The following is a 16,207-nucleotide window of genomic DNA, read 5'->3' on the forward strand; positions in this document are numbered from 1 at the left end:
AGCTTGTAACCCTGGGAAACAATGTCTATTGTCCAGGGATCCACCTGTGATTGAACCCAGACGTGGCTGAAAAGTCGAAGACGTGCCCCCACTGGGGCGGACTCCCTCAGCGGAGCCCCAGCGTCATGCGGTGGATTTTGTAGAAGCCGGGGAGGACTTCTGCTCCTGGGAACTAGCTGTAGTTGGCAGCTTTTTCCCTCTGCCCTTACCTCTAGCGAGAAAGGAAGATCCCCGTACTCTTTTGGATTTATGCGACCGAAAGGACTGCATCTGATAATGTGGCGTTTTCTTTGGCTGTGAGGAAACATAAGGTAAAAAAGTGGATTTACCTGCAGTAGCTGTGGAAACCAGGTCCGTGAGACCTTCCCCAAATAAGTCCTCACCCTTGTAAGGCAAAACCTCCATATGCCTCTTTGAGTCTGCATCACCCGTCCATTGGCGGGTCCACAGGGCTCGCCTAGCAGAAATCGCCATGGCGTTGGCTCTGGAACCCAGTAGGCCAACGTCTCTCTGAGCATCTCTCATATATAGGACAGCATACTTAATATGACCCATGGTCAATAAAATGGTATCCTTATCCAGTGTATCAATTTCAGCAGACAAGGTATCTGTCCACGTTGCTACAGCGCTACAAACCCAAGCCTACGCTATCGCCGGTCTGAGTAATGTACCAGTATGTGTGTATATCGACTTCAAGGTAGTCTCCTGCCTGCGATCAGCAGGATCCTTGAGGGTTGCGGTATCTTGAGACGGCAGCGCCACCTTTTTGGATAAGCGCGTCAACGCTTTGTCCACCCTGGGGGAGGATTCCCACCGTATCCTGTCCTTAGCCGGGAAAGGATACGCCATAAGAATCCTTTTGGGAATCTGCAGTTTCTTGTCTGGAGTTTCCCAAGCCCTTTCAAACAACTCATTTAGCTCATGTGAAGGGGGGAAAGTAACCTCAGGTTTCTTTTCTTTAAACGTGGACCCTCGTGTCAGGGACAGAGGGGTCATCTGTGATATGCAACACATCTTTTATTGCAATAATCATATAATGAATACTTTTCGCCAATTTTGGCTTCAACCTCGCATCATCGTAGTCGACACTGGAGTCAGAATCCGTGTCGGTATCAGTGTCAGTGGGATAGTGGGCGCTTCTGAGACCCAGAAGGGCTCTGTGACATAGTGAAAGGCAGGGATTGACTCCCTGTACTTTCCCTGGACTCCGCTTTGTCAAACCTTTTGTGTAATAAATTCACATTTGCTTTTAAAACATTCCACATGTCCACCCAATCAGGTGTCGGCGTTGCCGACGGAGACACCACACTCAATTGCTCCACCTCCTCCCTAGAAGAGCCTTCCGCTTCAGACATGCCGACACACACGTACCGACACCCCACACACTCAGGGAAATCTCTAATCTGGAGACAGGTCCCCAACAAGGCCCTTTGGAGAGACAGAGAGAGAGTATGCCAGCACACACCCAGATATAAATATAGCGCTTTTTTTTTTTTTTTTTTCTTTCCCCCTCCTTTAAAGCCCTCTGTCACCGTGTTCAGCAGGGGAGAGTCCGGGGAGCCAGCTTCTCAGCAGCGTGCTGTGGAGAAAATGGCGCTGGTTAGTGCTGTGGGATCAAGCTCCGCCCCCTCAGCGGCGGGCTTCGGTCCCGCTCAAAATACAAAAAACCTGGCGGGGGATTGTATATAATAATGCCACAGCTTAATATACAAGTATTTATGCCAGCCAAGAGGATTATTGCTGCCCAGGGCGCCCCCCCTGCGCCCTGCACCCATCCGTGCCTGTATCGTGTGTGTGTGTGTGTGTGTGTGTGTGTGTGTGTGTGTGTGTGTGTGTGTGTGTGTGTGTGTGTGTGTGTGTGTGTGTGGGAGCAATGGCGCGCGCGTTACCTCAGTGAAGATCCGAAGTCTTCTGCCGCCTGTGAAGTCTTCTTTCTTCGTATACTCACCCGGCTTCTATCTTCCGGCTCTGCAAGGAGGACGGCGGTGCGACTCTGGGACGAACGGCTAGGGTGAGACCTGCGTTCCGATCCCTCTGGAGCTAATGATGTCCAGTAGCCTAAGAAGCAGAGCCTATCACTGAAGTAGGTCTGCTTCTCTCTCCTCAGTCCCACGATACAGGGAGCCTGTTGCCAGCAGGACTCCCTGAAAATATAAAACCTAACAAAATTATTTTTTACAGAGAAACTCAGGAGAGCTCCCCTGAAAGCACCCAGTCTCCTCTGGGCACAGGATCTAACTGAGGTCTGGAGGAGGGGCATAGAGGGAGGAGCCAGTGCACACCCATTCTAAAGTTTCTTTATAGTGCCAATGTCTCCTGCAGAGCCCGTCTATTCCCCATGGTCCTTACAGAGTCCCTAGCATCCTCTAGGACGTAAGAGAAAAGTCCTTTATTACCATAGAACAGGCCTGGCCAACCTGTGGCTCTCCAGCTGTTGTAAAACTACAAGTCCCATCATGCTTTGCCACAGTTTTTCTATTAGGGAATGCTAAAACTCTGGCAGGGCATGCTGGGATGTGTAGTTTCACAACATCTGGAGAGCCACAGGTTGGCCAGGCCTGCCATAGAACATACCTTGTCCGCAGAGAAAAAGCACTAGGTAGAGAGATGGTACAATGGAGCAAGGATGCCTTTTCTTCCCTACCTACCAGGGCACACAGTCTTGATTGAACATGATATTGTCATGCCTCCCGGATTAGTAGTTAAACAAAAGTCCTACCATATTCCTGAGGCTAGGAGGAGTGCACTTATAAAGGAGGTGGAGTGCATGGGCCAACTGGGGTTAATTGAGGAGTCTACCAGGGAGTGATGTGGCCTGATTGTGATAGTTGCAAAATCCAATGGCAGCTTACAGTTTTGTAAAGACTTTAGAAAGTTAAACAGCGTGTCCCAGTTTAATGCCTACCTGATGCCATGAGTCAATTAACTGGTGGAAAGTTTGGCCAGCATCAAATATTTAACCATCCTTGCTTGATATCACAAAGGGTTATAGGCAGATTCCCCTTACGCCTGCAGCCAAGGAAAAGACAGCTTTTTATACCCCTGAATACATTTTGTGGTACAAGGTAGCCCCTTGGTTTGCATGGAGTGCCAGCCACTCTCCAAAGGGTGATGAACAAGGTACTGAAACCTTATACTACCAATACGGCCGCATATCTAGATGACATTGTTATACACTCAGAAGACTGGTAATCCATCTTCCTAAGGTTGAGGCAGTACTGGCCCCATTGAGATCCATGGGTTTAACAGCTAACCCTGTGAAAAGTGCAGTAAGTACAGTATTTTGTAAGTATTTAGGTTACGTAGTTGGACTAACACAGGTGAAAATTTAAAAATCTTAGTAGTTAAAGTTAAGGCTGTTAAAAATTGGTCGGAGCTTAAGACCAAGTCGCAGTTGAGAACATTCCTGGGCGTGGTAGGTTGCTGTGGGCGGTTTATCAGCTACCTTGTGATTAGAGCGGCTCCATTGACAGACTTACTTAAAAAACCCGTTCCGATCGACTGGAGTGGAACAGTCTTGCTGAGACAGAATGGGCAGATCTTCGGCTGGCCCTTTGAACCTCTACGGTACTGCAGGTACCTGATTTTTACACACAGGTTTTTCCTACAGATGCTTCATATGTTGGCTTAGGTGCAGTCCTGTCCCGGAAAAGCAAGGGTGTAGAACGTCCTGTATTGTACTTGAGCAAGAAGTAGTTGCAGAGTGAACAAAAGTATGCTTTGGTAGAGAAGGAGTGTCTGGCTATAAAATGGGCCATAGAAACACTTAGGTACTATTTGCTGGGGAGAGCGTTCTCCTTAATCACGGACTATGCCGCATTACAGTGGATGCAGAGAAACCGAGAGGTGAATGCCAAGGTTATCAGGTAGTTACAGGTGCTACAACTTTTTCAGTTTACAGTGAAGCATAGGCCTGGGATCCTACACACAAATGCAGATGCCCTGTCCTGGAAATGTGCACTCTTCGGGAGGTCCACATCGCTGGACTTGTCGACGCTAGGGGGAGGGATTTGCGGCAAAAGCGGCAGTGTGCTATAAAGGGTTCAGGGGTGTTGACCTGTTAAGCCCAGGGAAATCATTTGAAGGATAAAAAAATGCTTGTTTTACCTGCTTGCTGATTTTATTGTTTTTCTACCCTCCAACCTCGCACAGCTGAAGAAATCAGTAATCAGTAGTCAGCAACTCCTTTTTAAAGATTAGGCGCGCCCGCCTGGGTGCTCCTATTACCTAGAGCGCCCCCGGGCATGCGCGCCCGCGACAGAGACGTGAGACATTCACTTGAATGGAGAGCGTGCCCGTCCGCGCGCCCGGACAGAGACGCTCTGAAAGGGAGCGTCTCTGTGCACTCCCGGCGTGACTAGGCGGACGGATCGCCTAGTCACGCCAGGAGTGCTCGTTTGCGATGGAGCCGCCTCTGATGAGCGCGGTTCCATCTGTAGGTGGGGGATCATTGCCTCTCAGACTTGGATGGCGAGGAGGAGTTTAGGTTATTTAAGGTCTGTATATCCAATGCCAGTTAGTGACCGGTGAATAGGGAGGGGATGTAGTTGGCATCCATACGGTTAAGTCAGAAGACCGGTGTGAGAATCTCGACACTGCTCAGAATCCCAAACGTAAGTATAAGAGGGAGGGTTAGGTGTAGGCTGCCGGGGGAGGGTTAGGGTTAGACTGCAGGAGGGGAAGGGTAGGGTTAGGCTGTGGGTAGGGAGGGTTAGGGGGAGGTGGAGGAGAAGGGTTAGCAGACTTACTAAAATGTGACAGGATTATGACCATCAGGATGCCGCTGTCAGTATTCTGACCACCGACACCCTGACAGGACCCTCTACCCAACCCCTTGAGAGTAGGTCTCTGTTAGTGAGTAACAGTTCTGTAACCATTTCCTCTGTGAAAGCTACTGGTTTGCATAAATGTGTGTGTGTGTGTGTGCGTGCGTGCGCGCGCGCGTGTGTGTGCGCGTTCGTTTTAGGCAGGCATGGAAAAAATGCTGCAAAGTAGGACTGCTTTCAAAAATAGAAGTGTTAATAGTTTATTTTTATCAATTAACAAATGCATAATAAATGAACCAAAGAGAAATCTGAATCAATATTTGGTGTAACCACCCTTTGCTTTTGACACAGCATCAATTCTTCTAGGTACAATTGCACACAGTTTTGAAGGAACTCAGCAGGGAGGTTGTTTCAAACATCTTAGAGAACTAAACACAGATCTTCTGTGGATGTAGGCTTGCTCATATCCTTCCGATGACATCAGTTAGTGCATAATTTTTGACATGGGACACATGAATTGATTTCCCCATCTCTGACTACTGAAATATTCTCCCAATCATAAATGATTTTATTGTAAGTAGAGGACAGAATTCTTTTATTATTAAACATGTGCCATGTATAAGGTAGTTGATATACTGTATAGTTGATCTGTTTTAGGTAACATACAACCATTCTACTTTTCCTGAACCGTAAGAATCAGTCCATAAATGTTATGCTTGTAACCAATAGATTTCTGAGTCTGTATGTTTGCAATACCCCTTTTCCACCTAAAACCCAGGTCTGATCCGGACAACTGAACACAGCTGTGTCACGGCGGCTTGATACCCCATTCACACCGCAGGCTGGACCCGAGTTAGTGGTGGGTTTTCTTACTGCCGCCACTTGGAGATGACATCATCTTCAAGCACTGGTGATTCGGCTCTTTATAGGCTTTTAATGGGACCCAGTTCGGATGACTTGGTTACCCATTTACACTGCACTGTTGCACTGTTAACCGGGTCCGACCCTGGTAGCTACCCAGGTTACATTTCCAGGTCACTGCACCCGGCTTATTTTTCAATGACCATTTTCCACTGAGCCATGACCTGGGGGTAGATCCGCCAATAACCTAGGTTATTGTGGCAGTGCAAAAAGGGTATAAGTGATGACTTTACTGAACATGGGGTTCCCGGGGGTTGTTTCTTCAGCTGGGAACCATGTATGTTCATATATTACATTTTCATCTATACTACTTTTATGTGCATTTCCCTAGTGTAATATCTGCTTCCCATTTCCTTCAATTCTCTCAATTGTTCTTTTACAGTCTTTTATGTCCTGTAATCTCTTTTTTTTCTTTTCTTTTTTTTTCTTTTTTTTAATTCTCTCATTTTTTTTTCTTACACTGTAATAACTACATGTCTAACATATGACTGGTCTCAAAAATAATCTTTCATTTACAATTTTATGTGCATTGTGACTAAGTTACTTGCTTTTTTTTCAATGCTTCGTGGCCTTTCTTCTCCCAGGGGAGCCTCCACCTCGCCCTCCTCAACCAGCCGCCCTGGTTAAGAGTAAGTTTCATCGCTCCCTCCTCCGTGTACCCTGCTTCTGCCCGATCTGTACTCTCGTATTTCCTCTCTCTCAAGGTACAGAGTGTATTGTCTGTGGAATAACTCTGTACTGACATTAAAACTAACGTGTGCAGTGCAACCTGTATATACTTATCTCTTCATAACTTTCATTAAAAAAAATCGGTTTATGCAGTGTAGCTGAATTATATTTTTGATGTTGTGTTTTCGTTTTCATGAACTATATAATTCTGTTTATGTCCCTCCATATAACTTCTCATGGATATGATAATTCAATCATAACAAAAAAAAATCCAAGTATCTCTTGTTAGTATACGTATTGCCAGATACATTAAACATTTTCTGAGACTTTTTCTTATGATCCCTGATTTGTCCTTATAGCCTGCAATGTCTGAAAATATTAAGTGATAGGATTCATGCCATGTTAATAGTAATAATGTGTAGCACATATACAGTACAGAATTGTTAAAATGTGGACGTCCCTGCTGTGATCTTCTGTACCTGTTCTACGCAGACAGGGGTATTCAATTAAGTGCTGTTTTGCACTAATTTGATACAGGGTATTCAATGGCAGGCAGTTTTGTCCTTTTTTTAAATACATTTTCACCCATGCTGTTTCACTGTTTTTTGTCGAGCTGGCATGGGTGGGCGTCAAAGCCTGCAAATTCGCCAAAACACATGTATCGGCAGCGATTTCGCCAATACATGTAGTTTTTGCCAGTGCCAGATTTTTCGACCAGTCGGAAAAACTGCACGGGCATTAAATAGGTCGATTGTAAATTCGACCTAAAAATGGGCGAAAAGTGCCGTTATTTCGACTGGTCGAAAAAAACGGCACTAATTTAATACCACCCCCAATGCCTGTTTACCACTACGGTATTTCCACAATTCTGAAACGGAGCAGCCATACAGAGAACCTTTATAATGTGCTTTATTTTAAATAAGTTTCTGCGTGAGTAATTTAGATTTCTTTTTTGTAAATTAATTTAAAAGAGTAAAAAAAATAGACATCTTTTGACACTAGATCATGCAAGATGGTATAAAACTCCCAAATGACCATAGGGATAACCATAGGAAAGTAAATCAAATAATGTTTCATTCGTGCTTTAAACCATGGTGATCTACCAGCCACTCAGTACTGTGCCCGACTCCTTCACAATCTATGAAGGCTACACACACACACAACACAAGATATTGCACTCATAGGCTCCAATAATGGTATACAACATGGCAGTATATTATGTATTATAATATTATTAGTATTTGTGAAGGCCAGATTTCATTTTTCTCTCAGTGAACAGGTTTTTCCAGGTAGACTGTTGCATCATGTTGGCCAGTGGAGTAAAATTCATACAACATAAAATTATTTACAACAGTAATATGTAATGTGCAATGTGCTTGCTTTCTTATGTGCACGATTGTATCCAAAACTTTTGCTTGTCTATCTTTAATGCAGAAACCTAAGCAACATTATCACATTTTTCTCTGAAGAATGTTTTTGGATTTTATTTACTTTTTGTTGTGGTTATCACATTACCAGAGTATTAAGTGCATGTTCTCATAATATCGAAACCTATCACCTGTCACAATGGGATGCGTTTAATTTAACGGCTGTCGGGATCCCGATTGTCAGGATACTGACGCCGGAATCCCACCAGCCAACAATGCCGCCAGCTGGTCAGGTTTAGGCTGCGGCGAGGTTGGGTTAGGTTCAGGCGCCACCATGGAGAGTTAGGGTTAGGCTGCGGGAATGGGTAGGTTAGGTTGAGGCTATGGGGAGGGTGGGTATGGGGAACATTTTTGGAAGGTAAGTATACTTACCTTCTCCTGTCGGGATTCTGATCGTTGGGATGCCGTGGTCGGTATTCTGACCGCAGGCAGACCAATCGCCGGCATTCTCTACCCAACCCGATCAGATTTAATGCATTGATTATTATGTCTACTTACTTGGGTGCATCCTCTTGTTTGTGTTTTAGGTCATTGTGATATTGTTATTACAAAAGTAATCACAATTACATGTCTTATTCTAATATTCATTTATTTTATGCTTTAGAACCCACATACAATCCTGTCAACGGAGACGACGATTCTCTTTCATCTGGAATAAAGAAGCTCTCTCTCAAGAAAACGTCAACATCAAAAGGACTAAAATTGGTTAAACCTTCTGCACGTGTGTCTGGCACCAAAGTGACTGACAGACAGCTGCTTGGCATCAAGAGTTGCAGTTTTTCTTCAGGAGATGTGGCCTTGATAGACTTTGGAGAGGACATAAGTCCGCTAAGCCCAGGCATTGTTTCTCCTCTAGTTGAACAGACTGCTCCTTCTTTAGCTAAACTAGCTATGGATGCCTTCTCATTGCTTGATAAAACTCCTCCTCAGAGCCCCTCACGCTCACTTCCTCGTCCTCTTCATCCAACTCCTGTGGTTGATTGGGATACTAAACCTCTTCCAGCTCCTCCAGCTTACGATGAGGTGGCACAAGATGAGGATGACTTTGAAGTGTGCACTATAAATAGTCCTGATACTCTTACGGCAAACAGAGAAAAGGTAACAATGAATCTACTTCAGAGATCCAGTGAAAAAGGAGAAACTAACTATGGCTATGTCCTGGAAGCTGAGAGGGGTCCAGCCATAAAAGTGGAAGACAATCTGTTTCTGCCGTCAAAGGATGTGAAGCAACCCAATTATTCTCAAACATCTGAAATCTTTGAGGAACTGCAGCAAGAATGCATGAAGAGGCTTAATGTTCCTCCATCCTCTTCACTGGCATCAACTCCAAGCCCAAGCTCCTCTGTTGTCAACATTAATGTGACTGTATCAGAGGACAAGCCACAAATACCCCCAAGAATACCTATACCTCCCAGACCAATTAGACGTAATGAGCATGACCGATGGTCTGGAGAGCTGTCTCCAGCTTTTGGAGCAGAAGAAGTGGGATGGGCACCATTATTGCCTCCACGAGATCCACTGTCTCAGCCCACATCCAGGACTCCTAGCCCTATGGCTTTTCAGGTGGGCTCACCCCAGCAGAGGTCTAACCGCTGTTCTCCCATGTTCATTGGGCTTTCTACTTCTCCAGGTAAACCTATGCCCACTACTCAAAGCTTTGCATCAGACCCTAAATATGCCACTCCCAAAGTTATACAAGCCCAGGGTAAAGATGCTTCTAAAGGTCCTTGCATCTTGCCTATTGTGAAAGATGGTAAGAAAGTTAGCAACACTCATTACTACCTTTTGCCTGAGAGACCTTCATACTTGGACAAATATGAGAAATTTTTCAAGGAGGCCCGAAGTCCAGAGGAAACTTCAGTGAGTAGAAGTATCACTACGGCCACTGTTAGACCAATGGTGCAGCAAATGGACTGTAAAGCCAACTTTTCATCTAACAATAGCAACTGTTCATCCAAGAGCGCTGTGAAGACCGCCTGTAGTCTGCAAAAGATTGTTTACGATGGCCCAGATAATTTCAGGCCCACAGAAAAAATCAGACTGGTGAGTTTAATCTCACATTGCTATAAAAACTGCCAGATGATATTACTAGATCAGTTCTCGAGTGTGTTGTAACTGTCATGTCCCCTAGTATGATCTCATGCAGTTAGAAAAATCCTAGCTAGATACTATACAAACAGTGCGTAGGCTGCTATCACTGTGTAAAGGGTAAATGTTTACTTATTAATCTTGTTAAACATTTGGTAATTGATCTGAGATTAGAGTACTGCAAGCATTTTCACAAACTCTTGTCACTCTTAAAGCTACAGTGTCACACAAGCAGTTTGTGCCCTGCTGTATATATTTATTTTAGTAAATCAGCAAAATCTGTATGTACCAGTGAAAGAGCTAATACAGTGTGAATGTTACGTTTGATCAGTTGAAAACAGCTGGGGTAAAGTGTGCACATATGCTTGTCCTAGGAATTTATAGATAATCATGAATTATGTGTTTATGTAAGAATATATTAATGATTAATTAGTACTATAGTTCAAAATCATCAATTGACTCCTAGCTTAAAGGCTAGTGTTTTACAAATCTTGTAAAAGCATAACTTGAGTTTTAAAGTTCAATATGCCAGAGGTGCTAAACAAGTGCTTTACTAGTCTGGCAACCACCATATACTGTGTGTATTTTATTCCCAGTGATAAGATCTCCTATGCACAGTGCATCCTGTGCTGTTATAGAGGCAAAGCCACTCTTCTTTGTTCCTGGAACCAGAGGTTCCACTCTGAAAGAGTAAGCAGCTTTGACCATGTTATATAGGTGGCTGACAATGTAAGCACAAGGTGCCCTCAGTGTCATGGGTGGTTCTGGAGATACTGTGGGATGGAGATCTCATAACCAGCTGGTACAGCGAGAAGGATGGCATAAGAGGGATTGGCATAGGGTGATTGATATTGTGTGATGGCAGGAGTGGAGGCTGGTTTAATAGGCTGGTTGTTAATGAGGCATAATAAAATACGGCCTGCACTATGTATTTATAGACCCACTGAGAGTTTAGTGTAACATATTACATAGAGATGTGTCCTCATACACCTATCCTTTTTGCGCCCTATGGCAGGAGATGCATGGCACGACTTCAGTGCTCTGCCTCATGTAGCTATTTACGTCCATTTTTCCAAATTTTGCCTGTTTCTCGCATTGTGGCCACATACAAATTAACTTTTTTGTTGCAACGGAATTGGTATAAAGTTGTAGATTAAGCATAAAATGCATGGCACGATGCATGGCCAGGTTTGGTCCTACATCTGTTACCCAGATTAGCGACTGAGTCACACACACAAGCTACATGAAATGCAAGTTTCTGTAGTCAGGGCACCCATGCATTGTACTGTTATCACATTCCTGATGCAGATAAGATGCACGTTTTGTGTAAAAGTCTGTGGTGGGGCACTTGGTGTGATTGTCGCAAAGTTCTTAGAGTACCAAACAGCTACTGTGTTTAGCGCGATTGAGGATAGATGTATGTGATCACATATGTAAGTTGTTCATAAGCATATGTATAGTCATTAAGGAGTGGGATGTGAAATTTGGTTGTGGTCCCAAGGTAAAATGAAATATTATTAATACACCAATGGATTACTGCCCTGGTCAGTCATTGTGTAATACAAGTAGAAATAAGAGTAGAAAGTAATTCAGTAAATTACTGTGCTGTCAGCTTTTTCAGAACCCTTTCTGTGACCACCAATAACCGAGTTTATTGCATTCTCTTATCTTTATTGCGTCCAGGACTCGGGGTGAAATTTAAAACCATAATGAGCAATAAGTAACTGTCCGAGTGTATATTATATCGTCGAAATGTGGACAAACAAGTCATGTTACTGAGTGTTGAAAAAACCGGGCAAGTGGGTGGTATCGAGGCATGATGGTGTGATTGTGTCATTGTGGCCCCACCCCCTGCTATACAGCACCACAGTTACCTGCACTGCGAAGTGGGTGGCGGGGCCATGATGATGCATATCAGCGTGAATCGCATCATCGGCTAGACTAGACTCCAGAAGTGGGTGGGTGGTTAATTTGCAAAAAAAAGCTAAATATTAAGAACCTTCACAAACCTCAATGTCGTAAAAGATGCCCAAGGGTCATTCCACATCAAATCACCCCCAAAAAAATTAAATGTCCACCACCCATCTCAGATTTTTACAGATTTTTTTTAAGTTAAGAGATGATGTAAAAACAACTATTTCTGCCAAATATCTGACTGTCTGACAATTTGTTTATTAAATATTGATATTTTTATTTATGAAATTATTTACTAATTGCGGTTTCTTTATCCAATTAGTGTGAAGTATCACGGGTGTTTATTAAGGAATCAACCATCATGAAATTTGGACCCCTAAGGTAACTCCTTCTTCCCGAATCCAAAATTCGAAACCGAATTACTTTATCTGCTTTACGTTTCGAGTTACGGTAAAAACGCACATTTTTCGAAAAGACTTAAAAATGCTAGGTTCAATCAACATTATATATACCTATTTTTTTATGTGCTTAACAAAGGTATACATTACTACCACACAAAAAATCAGCATGGTACTCTGTTTCATAGTGGAGAAAATAAATCATGAAGTTTACGTTCAATTACTGTTGTATCGCATACATAATTAACACAAGAAATCATGAAATGTAAAAATTTAAACATAACTTGAGTCCCTAACTTATTTTATGTCACAGAGTACATAGTAAAACAATCAAGGTAAAACATCAGGTATAGCAGTTTTACGAAGATGATGAACATTCTCGCATGTGCCCTGGAAAGAAAGTTTGTTTCTGTAAAAGTTCCAGGAGGAAAAAGAATTCACCAACAGAAAAGGCTACTCCTAGTAAACTTGAAAGAGCTTTATCTTGCTTTCAAATACTGTTATCTAGACATTCAAGTTGGATTGTCTAAGGTTTGTTCCTTGCGACCTACATGGTGTGTTAGTGAGTGTTGCGACAAGAGGTATGCATTCTGTGTGTGTTTGCGAAACTCGCCAAAACATAAAAACTTATTGGTTGCTACTCTACCACTAAAGATGGACTATAAAGGCCTAACTGAAATCCTTGCTTGTTCTTCAGTCTCAAAAACTTGTATGCTTCATCGGTGTGATAAATGCCCAGGTCTGGAAGCACTTCAGAAAATAGTTGAAAAACATTTACATGATAATAACATAAATGATGGACACAATTGTTTATAAGTACTGGGTCCACACTGACCAAAGTAAATTGGTTACAATCACTAGTACTGTGGAACAATTCCGTGAAGTTATTTGTAGTGCTGTTGATGATGCAACAGCCCATCTGTATACAGCAAAGTCACAAGTTGAATTCCTACGCCAGTTGAAAGAAACCCTTCGACCAGAAACAGAAGCTACAGTATGTGTTACTAGATTTTGCAGAAAATTATTAATTTGTGTGTCAGAATGCAATTCAAGGATTCCACTGGGACACTTCACAAGCAACACTTCACCCATTTGCTGTACACAGATAGAGCCACGCTCATCTATGCTGCAATGCGCGCGCATGGCATACGCATTGCGGCGTAGTGCAAATGCACTGTGCTGTGACTGATCACAGCCGGCATTTGCTCCATTGGCATGCATACGCGTGAATTTGCAGACATACTTGCCGTGAGGCAATGATTACCGTGCCTACATCTGTTTTTTAGGCAAGATGATTGTGTGACACTTTAAACTGTGTGAGTCTGTGTGTTATTAGTGATACCTGTGACCATGTAGCCATAACTGTGCATGCCTTCATTACGGTAGTTATGAAATACTTAGCGGAACTATTACTAAAATTGGAGCATGTTCACTACTTTTGTGATAGTGCTAAACGTCTAGTCACCCAGACCAGTCTGCAAGCAGTGGAGACTCATCACATCTTGACACCTTTGGACCTGTATAGCTGGACAAATAAAAATGTACATGGCATAAAGTTTTTTACGTATCACAAAAGGAAATACAGGACTGCAAAACCAAGCTGCATAGCGATCTAGAAACAGCAAAGACTGTGGTAGGAACACTTGCTCATCCCCAATTTTGGCCTATTAGTTATGAAGAACTACAAATATTCCGATCATCAGATGACATGAAGACAGGAGGGACCACAGTTTGGGGGGTATCCAATTACAGGTGAAAATACTTCTGGCGCCCCTGTGTGTTTTTGGTAGAAACAGACCCTTTTTGGGCGCCCCTGTGAGTTTTTGGTAGAAACAGCCTCATTTCCGTGGATTTGGTTTTGCCTCCCTGCATCAGGTGAAACAAAATCCCTGCTAAGCCGGCGCGAGCCGCAGCTTTACGGGACTAATTGGATAGCCCCCAGTGGGACAGTTAGCGGCGTTAAATTACTGTGGCTAATTGCATAACCCCTTTAGTTTCACTATGACCACAGTCACAAAAAATGTAGACAAAAGTGATCTGCAGCCTGGAACATACAGATGGATTCACGTGGTTCCGTCTGTGCCTGGGCGCATCTATAGCCAGGGCGCGTGCGTCCGTGACGCGCCCCATTCACTAGAATGGTAGCATTTCAGTGCGCTTCCTGTGTGACTAGGTGGACGGATTGCCTAGTCACGCCGGGAGCGCTCATATGCGATGGAGCCGCCTCAGATGAGCGTGGCTCCATCTGTACATAGCATCAGTGTACAATAACATCTGGTACATTGGGTATATTATTCAATGTAATGAGGAAGAACAAGATGTGCTGGTACACTTCATGAAATGAAACCAGTCAACAAATGTGTTGTCCTGGCCTTCAGTGTTTTGTTCCATTTATTCACGTCCCCTGTGTAACAGAAGTGTCCACTATCCAAGGAAGTTCTGGAAGGAACTGTCTGCTGACACTTTTAGGAAAATGACAGACCGTTACAACAGGTTCCAAACAAGGGAAAGATAATGTGATTGTTGACTCAACTTGATTTATGGACTCAAGTTATGTTTAAGTTTTTAAATGTCATGGATTCTTGTGTTAATTATGTATGCGGTACAACAGTAATTGAACACCAACTTCATTATTTTTTTTCTCCACTATGAAACAGAGTACCATGCTGATTTTTTGTGTGGTAGTAATGTATACCTTTGTTAAGCACATAAAAAAAATTGGGATATCTAATGTTGATTGAACCTAGTGTTTTGTTTTGTTTTTTCGTTTTTACCGTAACTCGAAACGTAAAGCAGATAAATTAATTTGGTTTGGATTTTTGGATTCAAGAGGAAGAGTTACCTTAGGGGTGAAAATTTTATGGTGATCCCTTAATAAACACATGTGATACTTCAAATAAACTGGATAAAGAAGCCGCAATTAGTAAATAATTTAATAAATTGAAAAAACAATATTTAATAAATGAATTGTCAGACAGTCGAGATATTTGGAAGAAATTGTTTTTTTTTTACATCCTCTCTTAACTAAAACAATTTCATAAAAATTTGAGATGGGTGGTGGACACGCTTGGTTGAACTGACATGGAATGACCCCCAAAAAAACGCCAGATTGCACACAGATCATTTAATACTCAAACACACTTTGCCACCACAGTGCACGGATACACACTCATCCTTATTTTGCCAAGCCACATATGAATGGTCCATCTGTGCAGACACTACTCAATCAAACATATCACTGAGCATGAAAACACTTACCACTCTCATATTTGGACAGCAATTTTAACTTTAATAGGTCCATTCAAATTAAGGTGATGGCCACGATCTAATGCATGCCTATGGCACACTTACGATAGCCCCAAGACTGCATATTTCAATACACACCCCTATGGGGCTGCAAACAGAAGTCTGTGGTATCCTTTTCATTGGAGCGTGCCACAGTTCCCTTCTCAATGGTTTGTCTGTGCATAATATCTTACACATGTTTTGTTTGAGTTAATAATGCTAATGCCTGCAAAGATAAAATAATCGCATAGAATGGCTGCCTACTGTCACAGCTGAACCCCCATTTTATTTATTTCAACTTTCTTGTATTTTTCTCCTAAATTACTGCTCATTTGAAAGAAAGTCACATTGTTGATGATTTTATTTTAGTTACACATTTAAGCTTTTAGTTGCATTGTTTCATTTGTATTTATATTTAGTTATAATGTTTAATTTGTATTTTTAAGCACTGCTCATATAGATTGCCCTCCATATAGCAAAAGATATCCTACTGTATGTACAGATGGAGCCGTGCTCATCTGAGGCGGCTCCATCGCAAACGAGCACTCCCGGAATGACTAGGCGATCCGTCCGCCTAGTCACGCTAGGAGTGCACAGAGACGCTCCCATTCAGAGCATCTCTGTCCGGGCGCGCGGATGTAAACGCTCTCTATTCAAGTGAACGGGGCGTGTCTCCATCACAGGCGCACAGGAAGGGGACGTGCGCCATCTGTATTGTGAGATAATACATTAGGTACAG

At 43.0% G+C, this 16,207-nt stretch overlaps 1 protein-coding gene across 10 annotated transcripts in view; it reads left to right on the forward strand.

The window, feature by feature from the left end:
* Window positions 1-16,207, forward strand: part of TNK2 (tyrosine kinase non receptor 2) — a 544,303-nt gene that overhangs the window by 505,047 nt on the left and 23,049 nt on the right. For 6 of the 10 annotated variants that reach the window (XM_063916519.1, XM_063916517.1, XM_063916516.1 and 3 more), the window contains 2 exons: window positions 6,272-6,391; window positions 8,388-9,826. In XM_063916519.1, coding sequence (XP_063772589.1) covers window positions 6,272-6,391; window positions 8,388-9,826 — 1,559 coding nt within the window. The remainder of the gene's footprint in view (window positions 1-6,271; window positions 6,392-8,387; window positions 9,827-16,207) is intronic. The other 4 variants (XM_063916518.1, XM_063916524.1, XM_063916521.1 and 1 more) reach the window with 2 other exon arrangements.

This window comes from Pseudophryne corroboree, chromosome 4 (assembly GCF_028390025.1).
Source record: "Pseudophryne corroboree isolate aPseCor3 chromosome 4, aPseCor3.hap2, whole genome shotgun sequence".
Taxonomy (NCBI): Eukaryota; Metazoa; Chordata; class Amphibia; order Anura; family Myobatrachidae; genus Pseudophryne; species Pseudophryne corroboree.